Source organism: Ornithorhynchus anatinus, chromosome 19 (genome assembly GCF_004115215.2).
Source record: "Ornithorhynchus anatinus isolate Pmale09 chromosome 19, mOrnAna1.pri.v4, whole genome shotgun sequence".
In the NCBI taxonomy this organism is placed as follows: Eukaryota; Metazoa; Chordata; class Mammalia; order Monotremata; family Ornithorhynchidae; genus Ornithorhynchus; species Ornithorhynchus anatinus.
The window spans coordinates 15,938,456-15,961,357 of NC_041746.1; the positions used below are offsets into that span (position 1 = coordinate 15,938,456).

At 47.5% G+C, this 22,902-nt stretch overlaps 1 protein-coding gene across 1 annotated transcript; it reads right to left on the reverse strand.

Moving 5' to 3' along the window:
* Positions 1 to 5,384: 5,384 nt before the first annotated feature.
* SAYSD1 (SAYSVFN motif domain containing 1) lies at positions 5,385 to 22,527 on the reverse strand. The gene is made up of 3 exons (XM_039914861.1): positions 22,488 to 22,527; positions 11,760 to 11,833; positions 5,385 to 6,221 (listed from the first exon to the last, which is right to left on the reverse strand). The coding sequence occupies exons 1-3, from the start codon at positions 22,525 to 22,527 to the stop codon at positions 5,880 to 5,882; spliced, it is 456 nt and encodes a 151-aa protein (XP_039770795.1). The 3' UTR covers positions 5,385 to 5,879.
* Between the last annotated feature and the right edge of the window lie 375 nt (positions 22,528 to 22,902).

Here is a 22,902-nt window from a genome sequence, read left to right on the forward strand (position 1 = left end):
CATGTCCCACGTGGGGCTCACAGTCTCAATCCCCATTTTACAGATGAGGGAACTGATGCAGAGAAAGTGAAGTGATTTGCCCAAGGTCACACAGCAGCCAAGCGGCGGAGCCGGGATTAGAATCCAGGTCCTTCTGATTTACAGGCCTGTGCACTTGATATTTTCATCCCAACCCCACAGCATCTGTGTACATACCTTATGTCTCATGTCCCTACCTGTAATTTGTACATATCTGTAATTTATTTATATGCCTGTCTCCCACTCCGACACTAAGGGAGTCTGCTTGTTATTATACTGTATTCTCCTAAGCACTTAATACAGTGCTCTGCACACAGTAAGCACTCGATAAATACAACTGAATGAATGGTTTATTTTAATGCCTGTATTCCCCTTTGTCAGCTCCTTGAGAGGAGGGATTGCGTCTACCAATTTTACTGTACTGTTTGCCCCCAAGCACTTAGTAAATGCTCAATAAAGACCATTATATATAAGAGATATAATAGCAAGAAAGGCCAACATGTCCTTCGGGGGATATAGACAGAGTGTAGTGCTAATGGGGCATGAAGCGTCCCACCCAAGTGAAAGTCTCCAAAGCCCTAGGATTGCCCCACCTTAAATATGAACGGCCATAGACGTGAATCCAGAATCTTGAACTGCAGTATTATCATCAGGGTCATCTCAATTACGTGTTTAACAGCAAATGCCGAGAAGGAATGTAGCTTAGTGGAAAGATCCCAGGCCGGAAAGCACAGTCCAGGCCCAGAACGTGCTGAAAATAAGACCAAAGAACCCAAGCCATGCCGTGACTGAGCCGGCCCAGTGGCTACCCAATCCAGGATCCTGGTCCGGCAACAACACTAAGGGCCCTGTATTTACAAGGATCATTTCACTGTGAAGTTAATAGTCTTTAAATGCCTCTTTTCCCCCTCACCCCCCACCCCCCAGATCAGATTAACCTCCCTTCCTTCCCCAAAGATCCAGGTACTTGATTTAATGAAGTCCTCTTGTGAAATTGCCACACCGTTATCACACATCATCACATCTAATAAGGCTCTGTTCCATTCACTGGGGCAGATACAAGCAAATCAGGTTGGACAAAGTCCCTATCCCACATGGGGCTCATGATGTGAATCCTCATTTTGACAGATGAGGTCACTGAGGCCCAGAGAAGTGACTTACCCAAGGTCACACAGCAGGCATTTGGTGGAGTTGGGATTGGAACCCAGGTCCTTCTGACTCCCAGACCTGGACTCCATCCACTGAGCCACGCTGAGGGAAGCGCCCTCCTCCCTCTCTGGCCAGGCCCTCCAGGGGTAGACAGGGACATACCTCTCTCCCAGGGGCTACAGAGGTGACTTGTAGTGAGTCCTGCTCTTCTCAGTTTGCAGCAGGACACGGTCCCCCCGCAACCCCACGGCCAGGGACGGGTTTTGATCGGTCTGGGTGGATGAGGAAATCTTCCCGGACCCGATTGGTGGGTGCCTGAGACCTGCTACTCCCCATGACTGCTTCTCCCCTTCTATCCGGGCTTCAAACGGACAATAGTGGGTTACCCAAAAAGCTGTAGTCTGGAGAGCAGAAACTGGAAAACGGAAACAAAAACAGAGGAAATGTTTGGAGGATAGAGTAAAATAGCCTTAGTCAGTCAGTCGATTGGATTTATTGAGCACTTACGGTGTGTAGACTACTTGAGAGAGTACAGTACAGTGATAAACAGACTCTTTCCCTGCCCACAACGAGCTTACAGTCCAGAGAACTCAGGCAACGCCGCATCTCAGCGGAAATCCAGTAGCCAGTTGCCACAGACAGGCCCGCGTAATGCGCTACAATCAAACGGAAGCTCTGTCGGGATTGTGAGACAAGAACACAGAAAGTGATCACTCGCCAGGAGTTGCAAACAACAAAAAACAACAGCCAGGGAAAGTCTTTATAGGGGCACTTTCGGATTGGGATTGTGGCTCCCTTCTTTAGGTGTGCACACACACAGAAAACACACATACACACACTGTTCACAATCAATAATAGTACTTGTTAAGCAACTACTACTAGTCAAGCACTGCATAATACAAGTTTTTCAGGTTGGCCACAGTCCCTGTCCCACATGGGGCTCACAGTCTAAATAGGAGGGAGAAGAGGTACTGAATCCCCATTTTTCAGCTTGGGAAACTGAGGCACAGAGAAGTTAAGTGACTTGCCTGTGGTCTCCCTCCTATTTAGACCGTGACTTCTAGCCTGGATTGGGACTAGGACTAAGCCCTTAAAACCGTGCTCGGGGATCCTGGGAATGAGGCAGAGCAGAAAACAACAGGGCCTCTCCCAGCTCAGCCGTATTGATCCAGGCTAATTTTCCAGTCAAGACCTTTAGGAGGAATCATCTGCAGTTCATTTTAATGTCTCTCTTCCCCCACAGGCTGTAAACTCCGCATGCAGGAAGCCCTCGATTAATAGCACTAATTGCCTGATAGACAGTCTAATCGAACTAGGGTTATCACACCTAGAGAAGAGAAAGCTGGGTGGGCAGTGACCAAAATGATTTCCAAGTCTCTGAAAAACCCTCGCACCGACAAATCTTCAGGGTGAGCCTCTCTGTTGCAATGTGGGTAAAATATATTTGTTGGCCCTTACTATGTGCCAGGCACTGTTCTAAGCACTGGGGTGCAAACAAGCGAATTGGGGTGGACCCAATCCCTGCCCCGCACGGGGCTCATAGTCTCAATCCCCATTTTACAGATGAGGGAACTGAGGCTCAGAGAAGTGAAGTGACTTACCCAAGGACACACCGCAGACGAGTGATGGAGCTGGAATTAGAACCCATGATCTGATGCCCAGGATCTATCCACTACGCCATGCTGCTTCAAAGGGCAAGCTGATTACTTCCCACTTTCCATGGGGTTCCTTATCATAATGGCACTTGCTAAGCGCTTACTATGTGCCGAGCACTGTCCTAAGCATTGGGTAGATACAAGGTCATCAGGTTGTCCCACGTGGGGCTCACAGTCTTAATCCCCATTTTCCAGATGAGGTAACTGAGGCCCAGAGAAGTGAAGTGACTTACCCAGAGTCACACGGCTGACAAGTGGCGGAGGCGGGATTAGAACCTTATCCTGGGTGTCAACTCTCACACGGAAGGGAATCAACCCCTTTTCTGAAGGCAGCTGATAGAAGCCATCAGTGGAAACAGCTTTCTAGATTCCAGGGACTCAGGTCGCAACCCTATGGAAATTTCTAAGAGGGAGAACGGCTGCCCAAATTTAAGTAATCCCGACTCCGTCCTCGGGTTTAATGGCCTGATAAATACAGCACAATACAAACTGTCCTCTTCCTCTCTCCTCTCCTGCCCATGTATTTGATTTGCTCAGTCCCTTTTCCTGACAGTTAACGGCCTCCCCGACAATGCGGTGTCTGGGAAGGAGCGAGCAATGAGCAGAAAAGCACAGCCCTGACAAAACCCTATTAAAACCAGCCGAACAGCGATCTCGGCTTTCACCCCTTACAACTGGCTACGTTCTGGGAGGAACGGGGCCCCGGGGTAACTGACAATTTTAGTCGCCCGTTTGCTTTCTAGAAGGAATTCTATTAATACCTTGAATGTATTCCACTTTTTCCAAAAGAGTGACCTCTGAGAAGGCCATAATATTGTCCCCATTTACGACTGGGGAATAATAATAGTAATCGAGGTATTTAAGCCCTCATTATGTGCCAGGCACTGTACTAAAGCGCTGGGGTGGATACAAGCAAATTGGGTTGGACACAGTCCCTGTCCCAGAGAGGGCTCAGTGACTTTATCCCCATTTTACAGAAGAGGGAACTGAGGCCCCAAGAAAGAGAGTGACTTGCCTCGGGTCTCACAGCAGACAAACCGGGTTCTTCAGATTCCCAGGCCTGTGGCTCTATCCACTAGGAAAAAGAGATTGTGGTGAATCGGGACTTGAACCCAGGCTCCCTGAATCCCAGCCAATTGCTCTAACCAAACCCTCAGACTATGTGAGTGAGCAGACGGTCTGAAATGCTGTTTCCATTAAAGACTGGGATCTCTCCTCCATTCGCACCCCACAGAGTTGGTTTTTGGAGAAATAAGCTTGCATAAAATCTCCCGACGTACCATCCAAGGGTCGAGTGGCCTGCTGACTCCTGGTGACAAGAACTGGTTACCCAGAGAAGCAATGTGGCCTAGTGGATAGAGTAGGGGCCTGGGAGTCAAAAAGACATGGGTTCTAATCCTGACTCCACCACTCGTCTGCTCTGTGAGTTGGGCAAGTCACTTCATTTCTCTGGGCCTCAGTTACCTCGCTGTAAAATGGGGATTAAGATGGTAAATCCCACATGGGACGTGGACTGTGTCCAATCTCATTACCTTGTATGTACCCCAGTGTTTAGTACAGTGCCTGGCACAAAGTAAGCGCTTAACAAACACCATAAGAAAAAAAACCAAAACAAGTCGCCACATGGATGTGGAGAAAATCAGACTGATTGGAACTCTGATTGAAACAGGTTGAGTTACCTTGGGGTGTCTGGATTGAAGCCCTCCCCTAAATCCCCACTTTCCTCTGGTCCCACTCCCTTCTGCGTCGCCCCGACTTGCTCCCTCTGTTCTTCCCCCCTCCCAGCCCCACAGCACTTTTCTGTAATATTTTTTTTTAATATTAATGTCTGTCTCCTTACGTCTAGACTGTTAACTCGTTGTGGGCAGGGAATGTGTCTGCTTATTGTTGTACTGTACTCTCCCGAGCGCTTAGTACAGTGAAAGAGTAAGCACTCAATAAATACGACTGACCGACTTCTTTACGTGCTCGTGTCCATGAAGTTCTTTGCGGGCAGAGAACGTGTCTATTAGCTCTGTTGTACTCTCCCAAAGCACTCAGTACAGTGCTCTGCACACAGTAAGCACTTAATAAATACAACTGATTCCCCGCCCCCATCTTTATTCTTAGCTTGTCTTGATGCCTGCTCTGCAGGGAACGCCCCAGGGGTGAGGCTACCAAAAGGAGCTAGTGGGAGTCCGCTGAAAGCCTTGGGCCCAGTCGCCACTCCTTAAAGTAGCCCTGCAGCCACTCTCCGTAGCCCTGGAGGAGACTATTCCACTTCCTTGCCTCCTCTGACCGTGCGGGATTCTCCTGCTTCCACGTGGAATTCTCCTGCTTCCTAAGGTCCCTTGAAGACGGGTGGCAGAGAGGAGAGAGTGGGGGGACTATAGACAAACTGCTTTGCACACAGTACGTGCTCAATAAAAACGACTGAATGAATGAACCTCCCCCGACTCCAGTCAGGGAGGCAGAGTATTTTCCGCATTCCTCATAAAGGCCGACAAGGTTGGCTTCTCCTTTAACACTTTAAAGGGATAGAAACGAGTTAAGAAAATTGAAAAATCACCATTTCGACTCTTCTACGTTTGGGAGAGGTTAAAGATATTCGGTTCGATTTATTATAGGCTTTGACGTTTCCAAGAGGCGGCACTTTAACAATCCTAACAACGCTAACTTTCAACAGACCGTCCCATCTGACGACTTCCGTTTTCTCCTTCTCAAAGTTGACTTCCTCACATATGAAAATGAACGGGTCTCCATCCCCCAAGATACAACTCGGTACTCGGTTGCACCCATTGTGCTATAATGCCTTCTCACGGCTTTTAGGAAAATTGCAAGCCAGTCTTAAGATGGAATTGTAAGTGCGGTGCGAAATGCCGCAGCGGGCCAGGAATAGAAAAGTTAGGAAACCCAGAAGGCACATATCACATAATGGAGATGAAAAGACAACGCTCTTTCCCCCCGCCCCGCCCAACATCCAAGGGTATAAAGTGGCGTCCCCATCGCTTCCGCCCGTCAAATCGCGTCCGGACCCAGAGATCGGGCAACGGGTGTCCAAAGGATGAGGAGGAAATGCTACCTCCCGGCCAGGGGCTGGTTCAATAACTGCCGCTCCAGCTGTTCCGCCGTCAGGGTGCCTTGGATGGCTTCGCAGCCGGGATTGAACACGGAATAGGCACTCCACTCTCCTTCCTTCTTCTCCCCCGGGCCCCGGGTCCCTACGTAGATCCAGTAAAACAGGGACAGGACGAAATAAGGCAGGCCGAATTCCAGTTCCACGAACAGTCCGAGTAAGACCAACCACAGGAGCACCTTCAAGAGAGTGAGAACGTACGGGGGGCACCGAGACCACGGAGCTGGAGAAGAGCCGGCCGGAGCTGGGGCCTCTGCTGAGCTTCTGGGAGTTTGAGCTGCTTCCTGGAAAAGGTAACCCAAAAGAAAGAAGAATAGAGGGTAATGAAGCTGAGAAAAATCGAAACGGATCTAAAAAGGTGGGTAGTCCTGCACCTGGAAAACTCCCGGGCTCCTTGGTTTCTATTTCCTTGCTCGAGTTGAAAAAATTATCACCCTGGAGGAGCTAATGGGCTCGCCACTAACTGAATCAAAACGGATCGGCGCGTTAGGGAGCTGAGACTCGATGAAATCCCTACGGAAGGCAGACGGCTCGTCTATCTCCGGAGAGATGCCGCAGATTATTTTGTTGATTAACGGGAGTTCACTGGGGCCCCACGCAAAAAGCTCAAAGCCTGGAAAATGAATTTACTGGCGCACGTAGCTGAAATGTTAGAGGATGGGGTAGGGGAGGAACCTAAGAAAGGAAAACAAAAAAACCCACTCACTCACGAAAAAGCACCTCTGACATATAAGTAAAATGTTTTCATTTCTTGACGACTGCTGGAATGGAAAAAAGAAACCTTAAAAGACCATCGGCAACTGGTGCATTAATGTTAACTGAAGCATAAATGCCTTTTAATCTTACTGAAAAAGTCTTTTTTTCCACTCCTCCATCTTATCCAGAGATTCCCACATCTTCACCTTACTGTTGGATTAGAGAAACAAAGTCACATGTTTTTTCACCTCTACAGTCACGTTTCTACAGCTCTTTTTCAGAGAGAAACACTATTTTCTTGGTCTCATAGCCCCAGCCCCAGCTAAGCGATATCTGACCAAAGCGAAACCACAAGACCACGTTTACATGAACAACAAACTGCCGAGCGGCTATTCCAAAACTTGAAGGAAAAGAACTCATGACAAGGAGGAGCGCTTTGTGGAAATAACTGGGTTGAAATCAACTCAAATTAGAAACAAGTATAAGAGAAAAGGCTCCGAGTAAACTCAGATACCATTCCTGAAAAAGGAACTCAGAGGCGGACTGGTTTATGAAAACACAAACATTGATGATAATTTCAAAAACCAAAAAAACAAATTTGAGTCACTTCTGCCACGCTGTCAGTAATACTGGAAGCTTTTGCTGAGCTCAGCCTCGATCAGTCAATCACTGGTATTTATTGAGCACTTGGTATTCATTCAATAGTATTTATTCTGTGCACAGCACTGTGCTAAGCACTTAGGAGGATATACTGCAACAGTTAGACACGTTGCCTGCCCCTAATGAGCTCACAGTCTAGAGGGTTTCATCAGTCCGACTCTTCCATGCCCTCATAATCCTCTGGAAATAAGACATAAAGTGAAGGAACTGATTGTGCCATTATGACTTTATAGCACCAAGTAGAAAATGGCTTATGAAATGGTACGAATTGTTGGAGCACAAAGAATTTACAATAAATATAACTAAAACGGAAAAAAAAAGATCCGGAAGAATACGCATTCTCAGGCAAGCTGCTGGACGGGAACTTTCCGCACAGCAAATCCGCTTGGCTCTCAGAGTCGTATTTGCCAATGCCAAAACCAATGATGTTTTTTCTCAGTGTCAAAATCCTCACTTAAACTTCGGGGTGAATACAAAGTATGATACTCAAGAAGAGGGAAGCAGCGTGGCTCAGTGGAAAGAGCCTGGGCTTCGGAGTCAGAGGTCACGGGTTCGACACCCGGTTCTGCCACCTGTCAGCAGTGTGACTGTGGGCGAGTCACTTCACTTCTCTGGGCCTCAGTTCCCTCATCTGTAAAATGGGGATTAACCGTGAGCCTCACGTGGGACGACCTGATTAGCCTGGATCTCCCCCAGCGCTCAGAACAGTGCTCTGCACAGAGTAAGCGCTTAACAAATACCAACATTATTAGTAAGCCCTTAACAGGAACTGTATACTTCCTCAGTACCTCAAAGAAAAAAAGTGTTTTTGAGACGTCATAAAAATGAACGCAATATCCCTTTTAGAGCACTTGACTTTCTCTCCCTCCCCGGCCATACTCCAATTCTGAATCGCAGAGGTCTATTCGTGTATTTCAACCTTAATATGCAACAACCCCCGATACGTTAGTCCACTAAGAGCTACAGGCCATCGTGCGGCGGGAATGAAAGGCCTCAGACAACGCCAAGAGAGACCAATATTCATGTGAACCCACGGGCTTGAACTTGATAGTCAACAGCTACCCAACTAACCTGACGCGTTACTTCCTCTTGAAATAAAGAATCCTAGTTTCCGCGGCACAACCCCAGTGGCATGAGTTGGTTTAAAAGCGGCCCCTCTGGAAGGTAAACGTGAACCGCATCTGCTGGCCACCTCTGGGGCTCGCAGGGGGTCCCGTGGCTAAAATGTTTTGGACGCGCTGCCAACGTTTACGCGAACGGTTTCAACAGCGCGGCACAGCCGTGCCGGTGGCTACATCTGACCGGGTAAATACGAGCCAAAGGAGACTCGGTAACAGATTCCAGTTTCGGGGGAGAAACAGATAGCTGGAGTTCACGGTAATTTGGCAAGCTGGAGAGTCTTTTTGTTTCTGCTTGTTTTAAAATGGTATTTAAGCGCTTACCGCGTGCCAGGCACCGTGTTAAGCAAATACAGCTGGGGTAGATACAAGCTGATCAGGTTGGACAGGGTCCATGTATAGGTGTATATCTGTATATATTACTCTATCATATTAATAATGTGTGCATATCTATGATACTAATTATCTATTTCGATGGTATCGATGCCTGTCTACTTGTTCCGTTTTGCTGTCTCCCCGTTTTGGACCGTGAGCCTGTTGTCGGGCAGGGATCGTCTCTATCTGTTGCCGACTTGTTCATCCCAAGCGCTTAGTACAGTGCTCTGCACATAGTAAGCGCTCAATAAATACTATTGAATGAATGAATGTTGCCGAATTGTACATTCCAAGCGCTTAGCACAGTGCTCCGCACATAGTCAGCGCTCAATAAATACAATTGAAAGAATGACCCACATGGGGCTCAGAGTTTTAATCCTTATTTTACAGATGAAGTAACTGAGGCCCAGGGAAGCGTCTTGTGTTAGACAGCAGATGAGGGGCCAAGCCAGGATTAGAACCCGGGTCTTTCGGATTCCCAGGCCTGGGCTTCATCCACTAGCCCACGCTGTTTCTCTTCCTTCAAAAGTCTCGACTGTCAAAAAAATATCACCCACTTACGAGGGCTTGACAAAACAACTTGATTTCCAAGCTCTTCCAGGCTCTCTGCTCTGAAATTCAGTACCAACATTTGTATGTGAAGGGAAAGCAGCAGACGTCAACCGGATTTGAGTCCTAGTCTCACTGCAGGAAGGACCCTAATGTGGGAAGCAGCGCGGCTCGGTGGGAAGAGCCCGGGCTTGGGAGTCGGAGGTCACGGGTTCGAATCCCGGCTCTGCCGCTTGGCAGCTGTGGGACTGTGGGCGAGTCACTTCTCTGGGCCTCAGTTCCCTCATCTGTAAAACGGGGATGAAGACTGTGAGCCTCACGTGGGACGACCCGATGACCCTCGATCTCCCCCAGCTCTTAGAACGGTGCTCTGCACATAGTAAGCGCTTAACAAATACCAACATTATTATTATGGAATTGTACACTCCAAGCGCTTAGCACAGTGCTCTGCCCATAGTAAGTGCTTAACACATACCAACATTATTATTGAATTGTACATTGCAAGCGCTTAGTACAGTGCTCTGCACAGAGTAAGTGCTTAACACATACCAACATTATTATTATTATTGAATTGTACATTGCAAGCGCTTAGAACCGTGTTCTGCACATAGTAAGCGCTTAACAGATACCAACATCATTATTATTGAATTGTACACTCCAAGCGCTTAGTACTGCTTAACACACTTACACACCAACATTATTATTATTATTATTATTGCATTGTACACTCCAAGTGCTTAGGACAGTGCTCTGCACATAGTAAGCGCTTAACACGTACCAACATTATTATTACTGAATTGTACATTGCAAGCGCTTAGTCCAGTACGGTGCACATAGTAAGCGCTTAACAAACACCAACATTATCATTATTGAAGTGTACATTCCAAGTGCTTAATACAGTGCTGTGCACATTGTAAGCGCTTAACAAATACCAACATTATTATTGAATTGTGCACTCCAAGCGCTTAGTGCAGTGCTCTGCACATAATAAGCGCTTAACACATACCAACATTATTATTATTGAATTGTATATTGCAAGCGCTTAGTCTGTACTATGTGTACTGTGCACCTAGTAAACACTGCAAGCGCTTAGTACAGTGCTCTGCACAGAGTAAGCGCTTAACACACACCAACATTATTATTACTGAATTGTACACTCCAAGCGCTTAGTGCAGTGCTCTGCACACAGTAAGCACTTAACACACACCAACATTATTGCTATTGAATTGTACACTGCAAGCGCTTAGTACAGTGCTCCGCAAAGAGTAAGCGCTTAACCCATACCAACATTATTATTATTGAATTGTACAATTCAAGCGCTTAGTGCAGTGCTCAGCACATAATAAGCGCTTAACACACACCAACATTATTATTATTGAATTGTACACTGCAAGCGTTTAGTACAGTGCTCCGCACAGAGTAAGCGCTTAACACACCAACATTATGATTGACTTGAACACTCCAAGCGCTTAGTGTAGTGCTCTGCACATAGTAAGCGCTTAACACACACCAACATTATTGAATTGTACACTGCAAGCGCTTAGTACAGTGCGGTGCACATAGTAAGCGCTTAACCCATACCAACATTATTATTACTATTGAATTGTTCACTCCAAGCGCTTAGTGCAGTGCTCTGCACATAATAAGCGCTTAACACACACCAACATTATCATCATTATTGAACTGTACATTGCAAGCGCTTAGTTACAGTCCTGTGCACCTAGTAAACATTGCAAGCGCTCAGTACAGTACTCTGCACAGAGTAAGCGCCTCACACACACACATTATCGAATCGTACACTGCCAGCGCTTAGTACGGTGCTCTGCACATAATAAGCGCTTCGCCCCCACCGACATTATTATTATGATTGAATTGTACATTGCAAGCGCTTAGTACAGTACTGTGCACCTAGTAAACATTGCAAGCGCTCAGTACAGTGCTCTGCACAGCGTAAGCGCTTCACACACACCAACATTATTATCCAATCGTACCCTGCCAGCGCTTAGTCAAGCAGCGTGGCTCAGTGGAAAGAGCACGGGCTTTGGAGTCAGGGCTCATGAGTTCGAATCCCGGCTCTGCCACTGGTCGGCTGTGTGACTGTGGGCAAGTCACTTGACTTCTCTGTGCCTCAGTTCCCTCATCTGGAAAATGGGGATGAAGACGGGGAGCCCCACGTGGGACCACCTGATTCCCCTGGGTCTCCCCCAGCGCTGAGAACAGTGCTCGGCACCGAGTAAGCGCTTAACCAATACCGACATTATTATCGAGGGGTAGTACACTGCAAGCGCTTAGCGCCGTGCTCCACCGATCCTAGTGGATTTCATTCATTCAGTAGTATTTATTGAGCGCTTCCTCTGCGCGGAGCACTGTACTAAGCGCTCGGAATGAACACGTCGAAGGAGGGGGCGTCGGGCCGGTCCTCACCTTCCCGGGGGCGTGAGGGCGCGCGGGGGGGGAGGCCGAGGAGGAGGCCGAGGAGGAGGCCGAGGAGGAGGAGGAGGAGGCCGAGGCCGAGGCCGCCGCCCCCTCCCCCGGCCGCCGGGAGGCCCGGAAGGCCCGGAAGGCCGCCAGCCTCCGCTCCATGGCGCTCCCCGCCGCCCTCCTGCGCATGCTCGGGCGGGGGGAGGGGGCGGGGGGGGGCGTGGCCCCGGCTCCGCGTCCCGGATTGGGCGGGAGCCGGTTGGGGGCGTGGCCCGGGGGGGGGGCAGGTCGGGGGCGCGGCCGGGCCCGGATTGGCCGAGAGCCGGGCGGGGGCGTGGCCTGGGTCAGATGGGGGGCGTGGCCCGCGTGGAGATTTCGTCCCACGTGAGAAAGGCCGGTCCCGTCATTCATTCATGCATTCATTCATTCATTCATCCATGCATCCATCCACTCACTCATTCCTTCACTCATTCACTCATCCATTCACTCACTCACTCATTCATTCACTCACTCACCCATTCATTCCTTCAGTCATTCCTTCCCTCATTCCTTCATTCTCCACTCATTCCTTCCTTCCTTCACTCATTCATGTTCTCATTCACTCATTCCTTCATTCCTTCACTCACTCACTCATTCATTCACTCACTCGCTCATTCAGTCATTCCCTCACTCATTCCTTCACTCATTCATTCACTCACTCTTTCCTTCACTCATTCATTCACTCATTCCTTCACTCTTTCCTTCACTCATTCATTCACTCACTCACTCATTCACTCTTTCCTTCACTCATTCATTCACTTATTCATTAATTCACTCGGTCATTCGTTCCTTCACTCATTCATTCACTCATTCATTAATTCACTCGTCCATTCGTTCCTTCACTCATTCATTCACTCCATTCATTCACTCAATCATATTTAATAATAACGATGGCATTGGTTAAGCACTAACTATGCACAAAACACTGTTCTAAGCCCTGGATGCAAGGCGATCAGGTGGTCCCACTTGGGGCTCACAGGCTTCATCCTCATTTTACCGTTGAAGTAACTGAGGCCCGGAGAAGTGAAGTGACTTGCCCAAAGTCACCCAGCTGACAGGTGGCGGAGCCAGGATTAGAACCCATGACCTCTGACTCCCCAGCCCGGGCTCTTTCCACTGACACACGCTGATTTATTGAACCCTTACTGTGTGCAGAGCACTGTACTCGTCATTTTTTAGTGAGCGCTAACTGTGGGCGGAGCACTGTCCTAAGCTTGTGACAAACAGCAGCATGGGGTAGTGGCTAGAGCCACGGGCCTGGGAGTCAGAAGGTCATGGGTTCTAATCCTAACTCTGCCACTTAATAATAATATTGTCGGTATTTCTTAAGTGCTTACTATGTGCCAAGCACTGTTCTAAGCTCTGGGGTAATAATAATAATAATAATATTGGTATTTGTTAGGCGCTTACTATGTGCAGAGCACTGTTCTAAGCACTCTAGATACAGGGTCATCAGGTTGTCCCTCGTGAGGCTCACAGTCTTCATCCCCATTTTACAGATGAGGTCACTGAGGCCCAGAGAAGAAAGGTGACTTGCCCAAAGGCACCCAGCTGACAAGTGGCAGAGACGGGATTAGAACCCACAACCTCTGGCTCCCAAGCCTGGGCTCTTTCCACTAAGCCATGCTGCCGGGCTCTGTGACCTTGGGCAAGTCGCTTCACTTCTCTGGGCCTCAGTGACCTCATCTGTAAAATGGGGATTGAGACTACGAATCCCACGTGGCAGAGGCACTGCGTCCAACCCGATTGGCTTGTATCCACCCCAGTGCTTAGTACAGTGCCTGGCACCGCGTAGTAAGCGCGTAGTACGTGGCTCTGCGACTTGTCAGCTGTGTGACTGTGGGCAAGTCACTTAACTTCTCTGGGCCTCAGTGACCTCATCTGTAAAATGGGGATTAATAATAATGTTGGTATTTGTTAAGCGCTTACTATGTGCACAGCACTGTTCTAAGCGCTGGGGTACACTCAGGGGAATCAGGTTGTCCCACGTGGGGCTCACAGTCTTCATCCCCATTTTACAGATGAGGTAACTGAGGCCCAGAGAAGTGAAGCGACTTGCCCACAGTCACACAGCTGACAAGGGCCAGAGCTGGGATTCGAACTCATGACTCCGACTCCAAAGCCCAGGCTCTTTCCATAGAGCCACGCTGCCTCACGAGGGACAACCTGATGACCCTCTATCTACCCCAGTGCTTAGAACAGTGCTCTGCACATAGTAAGCGCCTAACAAATACCAACCTTATTATTATCATTCCCCCAGCGCTTAGAACAGTGCTTGGCACATAGTAAGCACTTAAGAAATACCGACAATATTATTATTAAGTGGCAGAGTCACTTAACTGGGACAACCTGATTACCCTGTATCTCCCCCAGCGCTTAGAACAGTGCTCTGCACATAGTAAGCGCTTAACAAATACCAACATAATCATTATTATTATTAACAAATACCACAATAATGTTCATTCATCCATTCAATCATATTTATTGAGCTCCTCCCGTGTGCAGAGCACCGTACTAAGCGCTTGGAAAGTCCACCTCGGCGACAGAGAGAGACAATCCCTGCCCACAATGGGCTCACAGTCTAGAAGGGGGGAGACAGACATCAAAACGGATATCATTATTATTAGACTGCGAGACCCATGTGGGACCTCATTATCTCACATTTAGCCCAGTGTTTAGAGCAGTGCTTGGCACATAGTAAAATGATGATGATGATTATTATCTACCCTGGTTTTTTTTTAATCTCATGGATATCTGGCGCCTTTTTCTCTGTCACCGACTGCTGCAAACCAGGCGGGGTCTGCCTGTTGCCATGGTTTCCCACCAGGCCACAGTCCCGACGCAGTGTTTAACTCCATTCGTCTTCGGGGATGCTCAGTTTTGCATCGACTATTTGGGGACCCTGCTGCCATCCATTCTCCGCCGCCCTCAGCCCGTGTACTTGCTCACTGAATTCGGGTCACCCTGAGCTCGGCGTCCCCGAGAAATGAAAGTCTCGCAGTGAAAAGACTCTCAGCCAAGGTCCCTTCGAAAGTGGGCCTGGGGAAGAGGTGGTGTACACTTAGAATGCGAATAAATGAGCAATGGGAGTTGCGTGGCTCAGTGGAAAGAGGCCGCTTGTCAGCTGTGTGACATTGGGCAAGTCACTTCACTTCTCTGTGCCTCAGTGACCTCATCTGTAAAGTGGGGATTAAGACTGTGAGCCTCACATGGGACAACCTATTACCCTGTATCTCCCCCAGCGCTAAGAACAGTGCTCTGCACATAGTTAGCGCTGAACAAATACCAACATTATTCTTAGAGAAGCAGCGTGGCTCAGCGGAAAGAGGCCGGGCTTGGGAGCCACAGGTCATGGGTTCGAATCCCGCCTCTGCCACTTGTCAGCTGTGTGACTGTGGGCAAGTCACTTCATTTCTCTGTGCCTCAGTTCCCTCATCTGTAAAATGGGGGTTAACTGTGAGCCTGATGTGGGACAACCTGATTACCCCGTATCTACCCCAGCGCTTAGAACAGTGCTCTGCACATAGTAAGCGCTTAACAAATACCAACCTTATTATTGTTTGGTTTCGGTCCTATTTAGCTTCAGAACTAGGGAGAGGAGGGAGGGAGGAGGGAAGGGGAGAGGTGAAGGAGTGGGGGCGTGTGTGTCCTGTGAAATCCTAGGGAGAGATGGGCTCTTTAACTTCAGACATGGATACACGCAGCGTGAGGTGAATTTTAGATTTTGTGTCATCTTCTGCTGCAGAGCGAAGTCTCCCAGGGCAGCAACCAAGCCCAACCCTGGCTTTTCTTTGCCAAAGCTTTCCCAGGGGCCGCTCGTGAGGAGGAATGGATCTCTCTTTGAACTCCATATCAGCGTCAACAGGATCCTCTGGGGCCCCAAAGGAGAGCTATTATAGCCGGAACCCCCACAAGGAAGGTGCCGCATGGGTTAGGCTATTGTTTATGCCAGGTCACTGCTGTGACTCATTCACCTGCCCAGCATAATCTTGGCATTTCTGGGCAGTGTGAGTGAGAGGGAGGGTAGTTCTCTCCCAGGGAGGCGCCTTCTGCACTTCCCCCACTGCTTCGAAGGCCGTCTTAGAGGAGCAGCTTGGTTCAGTGGAAAGAGCCCGGGCTTGGGAGTCAGAGGTCGTGGGTTCTAATCCCCCCTCCGCCACTTGGCAGCTGTGTGACTTCGGGGAAGTCACTTCACTTCTCGGTGCCTCAGTTACCTCATCTGTAAAATGGGGATTAGGTCTGTGAGCCCCACGTGGGACAAACTGATTACCCTGTATCTACTCCAGCGCTTAGAATAGTGCTCTGCACATATTAAGTGCTTAACAAATACCAACATTATTATTATTTTATTTTTTTTAATGGTATTTGTTGAGTGCTTACTATGTGCCAAGCGTTGTCCTGAAGTAGATTCAAGGTAATCAGGTTGGACACAGTCTGTGTCACACATGGGGGATCCCCGTCTTAAACCCTGTTTTACAGATAAGGTGACTGCGAAACAGGTAAGTGAAGTGATTTGCCCAAGGTCAACAGCAGACAAGTGGAGGATCCAGGATTAGAAGCCAGGTCCTAGGACTCCCAGGCCCCTGTTCTTTCCCCTAGGCCACGCTGCTTCCGCTAACCAGAGCACCGGCGTCTTTTTTTCATTTCCTAAAACCTCATTTCCCGTGGAAAGAGGCTATTTAAATCAGAAGAGGGCAATGGTTCTGGCACTGAAGGCCAATTTCGGTTTGGCCATAGTTCATGAGGATCACATTCATCCCAATGAAGAGCAGGAGGGGAAGACTAAGGAGCAGGAAACCACAGGGCTTCTGTCCAGTATGATGGCTCCTGGCTGCTGAGGATAATAATTATTATTATCATTATGGAATTTGTTAGGTGCTTACTATGTGTCAAGTACTGCTCTAAGTACTGGGGTGGATACAAGATAATCAGGTTGGACACAGTCCCTGTCCCACGTTGGGCTCACGGTCTTAATCCTCATTTTACCAGTGAGGTAACTGATGTTCAGAGAAGTGAAGTGAGTTGCCCCACGTCGCAAACCGTATTTTCAGGGAGTGAGAAAAAGGGCCTGAAGAGCAGGTGAACTTTGAGAGTAAGAGAAAATCGTATTTGTCGTAACGATTTGCCTGGTCCTCTCCAGGGGACTAGATAACCTTTAGAAGACTTTTAGCCTGAGGTTATATAGTTATCTTTCATATTATTAGATGTCACTGATGGTGAAATTTCCCTATGAGAGAGAGAGAGTGTGTGACTATAAAGGCCAATGCGAGACACACAAAAAATCTGGGTCCAGATTAGCTTGTATCTAAACTGTAAACTGGCATCTAGACTGTAAACTCGTTGTGGGCAGGGAATGTGTCTGTTTATTGTTAGTTTGGACTCTCCCAAGAGCTTATTAGGGTGCTCTGCACACAGTAAGTGCTCAGTGAATACGATTGAATGAATGAATAAAAGTTTCGGATGTCTTCAGTGCCTGGCGCCGTTTTCTCTTTTGTTACTTTTCATGTCTCCTTCTTTTAGAAGTTTTTGCCCAAAAGGAGTCGCTCCTTTCATGATTGTCGTGCATTATGCAGCTCTATCCTCTGCAACTGACTCCCGGTTTTCAAAGGGGATTCAGCATTGTTTGAGACTATATTTGATCCTCTGCCCTCTTGGCTCTCGGTTTCGCAGTGGCAGGACATCATACGGCCGCTGTTTAGTTCTCATTCCTTCATTCGATTGTATTTATTGAGCGCTACTTTGTGCAGAGCACTGTACTGAGCACTTGGGATAGTATTGCACAATAAAGAGACAAATTCCCTGCCCACGGTGAACTTACAGTCTATACTGTTGCTCACTCTCTCCCCACGTCCAGACCAGTATAGCTATGATGGTGAGCATAGCTTCAGGGCTAAGGGTCTGAGTTCATTCCCGAACTTCCTTTTTTGTGATCCTGCCTTGCAATTTGATTTTTTTTCCTAAAAGGTATTTGTTAAGTGCTTATTATGTGCCAGGCACTCTACTAGATGCCCGGGTAGGTACAAGATAATCACCTTGGACACATGTGGGGCTCACAGTCTTAATCCCCATTTGACAGATGAGGTAATTGAGGCCCAGCGAAGGGACTTGCCCCAGGTCACACAGCAGACAAGTGGCAGAGCCCGGATTAGTACCCAGGTCTTCTGACTCCCAGACCCGAGCTCTTGTCTCTAGGCCTCCCTGATTCTCTTAGACAGTGTGATGAGGAAGGAAGGACACTGAACAAGGGTGGCCCTGAACAAGCCGCTAGAATCAATTCCTGGAAGTCAGGAGGACCTGGGTTCTAATCCTGACTCTGCCACTTGCCTGTCGTGTGACCTTGGGCAAATCGCTTCACTTCTCTTTGCCTCAGTTGCCTCATCAGCGATGTGGCGACTAAGACTCTGCGCCCCATGTGGGACACAGACTGTGTCCAACCTGAATAGCTGGTATCTACTCCAGTGCTTAGAACAGTGCCTGGTACATAGCAAGTGCTTAATAAATACCATTAAAAAAAAATTCTCTACGCAGGTTTTCCTGTTAGGAAACCAAGGTTCACTGGCCAGTCCTAACCAGAAACTCCATCAATCCGCTTGAGGATTCTATGATCCACTTATAATCATAGATAGTCAATCATATTTATTGAGCACATACTGTGTCCAGAGCACTGTACTAAGTGCGTGGGAGAGTACAGTATAACAATACAACAGGCACAGTCAGAAGCACCCGGATTCCAAACCCGACTCTGCCACTTGTCTGTTGTGGAAGGCCACTGAAGTTCTCTGTGCCTCCGTTACCTCATCTGTAAAGTGGGAATTAAGACTGCGAACCTCATGTGGGACACGGACTGTGTCCAAACTGAATTAGCTTGTATCAACCCCAGGATTTAGCAGTGCCTGGCACATAGTAATGATGCGTATACATATCTATATTTCTTTTTATTTGTAAAGATGCTACTGATGCCTGTTTACTTATTCTGATGTCTGGTTTTCCCTCCACCCCCAAACTGTGAGCCCGTTATGGGCAGGGATTGTCTCTGTTTGTTGATGAGTTGTACTTCCCAAGCACTTAGTTCAGTGTTTTCCCTTTTCCCCCCACCTTTCCCTCTGCTCCTCCCCCTCTCCTTTCCCCTCCCCTCAGCACTGTGCTCATCTGCTCATTTGCATATATTTTCATTACCCTATTTATTTTGTTAATGAGATGTACATCCGCTTGTTTTTATTTATTGCTATTGTTTTTGTCTGTCTCCCCCAATTAGACCGTAAGCCCGTCAATGGGCAGGGATTGCCTCTATCTGTTGCCGAATTGTACATTCCAAGCGCTTAGTACAGTGCTCTGCACATGGTAATCGCTCAATAAATACTATTGAATGAATGCTCTGCGCACAGTAAGCACTCAATAAATGCGATTGAATGAATAGTAAGAACTTAGTATTTATTTATTTACCATTACCCTATTTATTTTGTTAATGAGATGTACATCACCTTGATTCTATTTATTTGCTATTGTTTTAATGAGATGTTCATCCCCTTGATTCTATTTATTGCTATTGTTCTTGTCTGTCCGTCTCCCCCGATTAGACCGTAAGCCCGTCAAAGGGCAGGGACTGTCTCTATCTGTTACCGATTTGTACATTCCAAGCGCTTAGTACAGTGATCTGCACATAGTAAGCCTCAATAAATACTATTGAATGAATAGATGAACTTGATAAATGCTATAAAAAGTGTAAGAGGCCTTTCATTTGGTTCATTATTCCGGCGGGCTAAATATCGATAACATTAGCTCATCGGGCAATCAGAATCCTTTTGGAATCTATTCCTGCCGGCCTGCCATTTATAATTCACCTTAGAAACTTGGAAAGAAAAACCAGTCATCACGTCCATCCTCGGTGGGTGGGAGTGGGGGGCTGGTTTCCGTCCTCTTCAATTAACAAGTCAATCCGCCGGCAGAGACGAGGGGAGAAGCCTCTGGACACCTCAACCCTCTCTCCATTAGGAGCTAATGGAGGGCAAGGCCCTGGAAAAGATTACCCAAACATCTGACAGCACTCTCATCGGCTTTAACCTCCCCTCTCGGAGCCTTTTAGAAGAGCCGCTAATGAGCGGTGGAATTAGCTGAAGAGTTTCTCTGAGGAAAGCAGGGAGCCCAAACCTGGAGCTAGTAATTGGAAAATAAAGGGGGAGTGGGAAGGTGGATGAGAGAGGGAAGATGTGAAGTTAGTAAAGGGCAAATTAAATCACCCCCCCCTCCTCCCCTTTATTTGTTTCCTCACTGCCTAGCTGGAGGTGGGAGGTCAGCTAATTTCTGGCCTTTGAACCCTAAAGATTCACACTTAGGAAACACATAAAGTCTCTCATGAGGGAATTAGCTAACCTCCTTTGGGCAAGGTGCCAACAGCCACAGGCAGTAATAATAATGATGGTATTTAATAATGATGGTATTTGTTCAGCGTTTACTATGGGCCAAGCACTGTCCTAAGCCTGGGGTGGATACAAGGTTATCAGGTTGTCCCGCTTGGGGCTCCAAGTCTCAGTCCCCATTTTACAGATGAGGTAACTGAGGCACAGAGAAGTGAAGCCACTTGCCCAAGGTCACACCACAGATAGGTGGCAGAGGTAGGATTAGAACCCAGATCCTTCTGACTCCCAGGCCCGTGCTCTAGCCACTAAGGCATGCTGCTTCTCCTGGGTTTCTTGAGGACAGCGACAGCAACTAGATCAACTTTCTCTGGCCTGAAACCCCTTCCCTCCTCATACTCGACAGACCATCACTCTCCCCACCTTCAAAGCTTTATTTAAAGCACGTCTCCTCCAAGAGACCTTCCCTGATGGAGCCTTCATTTCTTCTTCTCCCACTCCCTTCTGTGTCACCCTTGCGATTGGATTTGCACTCTTTATTCACTCCTCCTGCAGCACTTACCTACATAAACATAATTTATTTATATTAATGCCTGTATCCCCCTCTTGACTATAAATTCTCTGTGGTCAGGGACTATGTCTACCAGCTCTATTATATTGTAACTGTCCCAGCTCTTAGTACAGTGCTTGGCACACAGTAAACCCTTAATAAAATCGATTGATTACTGTACCTTCCCAAGGGCTTAGTGACTTCCCCATTCTACCCTCTGATCGGTCAAAAATTTCTGTGTTAATGCAGTCAAAGTCATCGCTCAGAGAGATGAGGTGCTACAAACATGTTTGGTGGGTATGGGGGTGGGGTGTCGGGGGCATAATCAAAATGAACATCTCATAAATTAGAAGGACCTGGGTTCTAATCCCACCTTTGGCACATGTCTGACGTGTGGCCTTGTGCAATTCACTTCTCTGGGCCTCAGTTACCTCATCTGTAAAATGGGGATTAAGACTTTGAGCCCCTTGGGGGACAGGGACTATGTCCAACCTGATTAGCTTGTATCTATTCCAATGCTTATTAACAGGGCTTGGAACAAATGAGGAACTGAACAAATACCATCATCACTGTGATTATTATTAATACACACTTTTCCCTCTCACAATGCATTCGAGCGGGGGGGTTTCCACTGGCTTAGTGCGGTGTCTTGGCACGGTGAGTGGAGTGAGGAGGACACTTAAGGACATGGTTAATGAGCTGGTTTTACTAGGTGGATGTAATTCTGTTCCGTGAGGTCTCCATGGCCCAAGGAAAGCTAAGAATAGAGGCCTTTGCTACCTGGCTCCATTCTTCTTCTCCTGAATGATCCAATTCATTACCTCAGTCCTCTGCTTCCTTCTGGTCATGGGGGAACAACCTGTGTTCTTAGCTTTTCCTTCCATTGTAAAGGCCTGGTGTTTCTTGTTTTTCATTTGCAGAGCAATTTTGTGCCTCTGGGTTCTTTCAGATTATCAGCAAACCCTTGGAATTCTGCCACGTTCACCCGCAAAGTTTAAAAAATCGCCTGCAAGTTTTCCGTGCTTACCTAAGCCAAAATCCAGCCAATACGCATCAAAACCAAGTAGTACAAAAAAATTGTCCTGCAGATCTTTTATTCTACGGATGAGGCGTCCATGGACCTTTTCTACCTTTGCCAATTCTCCACCCCCCCTCTTCTTTTGCTTTTCACTCCATCACTCGGCTAAAAGAACGCAAGCCTCTCTCTGTATCAAAAACACTCAAGATTCTCCCAGACAAAGACTCCAGAACAAACAAACAAAAAAATGAAAATAAAGAGGCAGATTGATTACATTTGTTTTGAATCTGCTATATTGTAAACTCCCGGAGGGCAGAGATTGTTTCTACTTTCTCTGTTCTCTCAAGTGCTTAGTATAGAGCTCTGCTCCTGATGATGATAATGGTATTTGTTAAGCACCTACTTTGTGCCAAGCACTATTCTAAGTACTGGGTAGATACAAGGTCATCAGGTTGTCCCAAGTGGGGCTCACTATCTTAATTCCCATTTTCCAGAGGAGGTAACTGAGGCACAGAGAAGTCAAGTACCTTGCCCAAAGTCACACAGCTGACAAGGGGTGGAGGTGGGATTAGAACCCACGACCTCTGACTCCCAAGCCCTATGCTCTTTCCACTAAACCATATCACTGATTGAATCTCCTGCCTGCTTTCTTTTAGGCTTGATTGAATCTTTCAGGTTCTAGCCAGTTAGTCAATCATATTTATTGAGTGCTTACTGTGTGCAGAGCACTGAGCTCTTGGGAGAGTACAATACAACAGTATAACAGCTACATTCGCCGTCCACAACGAACTTAGTTTTGCTCATGTCCATCCCGCGTTAAAATTGTCTAGGGCAGTTCAGTACAGCACCATATTATAGCCTCCTCCGCGTTATATCCACTCTCCATTCTCTTCTTCCTCCTAGCCGTAATTTCTCTTGTGTCCATCTCTCCTGCTATATGGTAAGAACCCTGGCAGCAGGATTCTCCCTCGTGCTTACTACAGCTCTGCATACAATAGGAGCTCAATAGATACTATTGGCAGATTGATTGATCGACATCCTAAAAGTGGGTCAATATCTCACTTACCTCTACTCCGGATAATCTTTCTGGAGTCTCATTTTGAGAACCTCTGCTTTGCAGGAGCCAAAGCTTCTTCCACATCACTTTAGAGCCCCTCTGGACCCATAAATACCAATTTGGGCTAA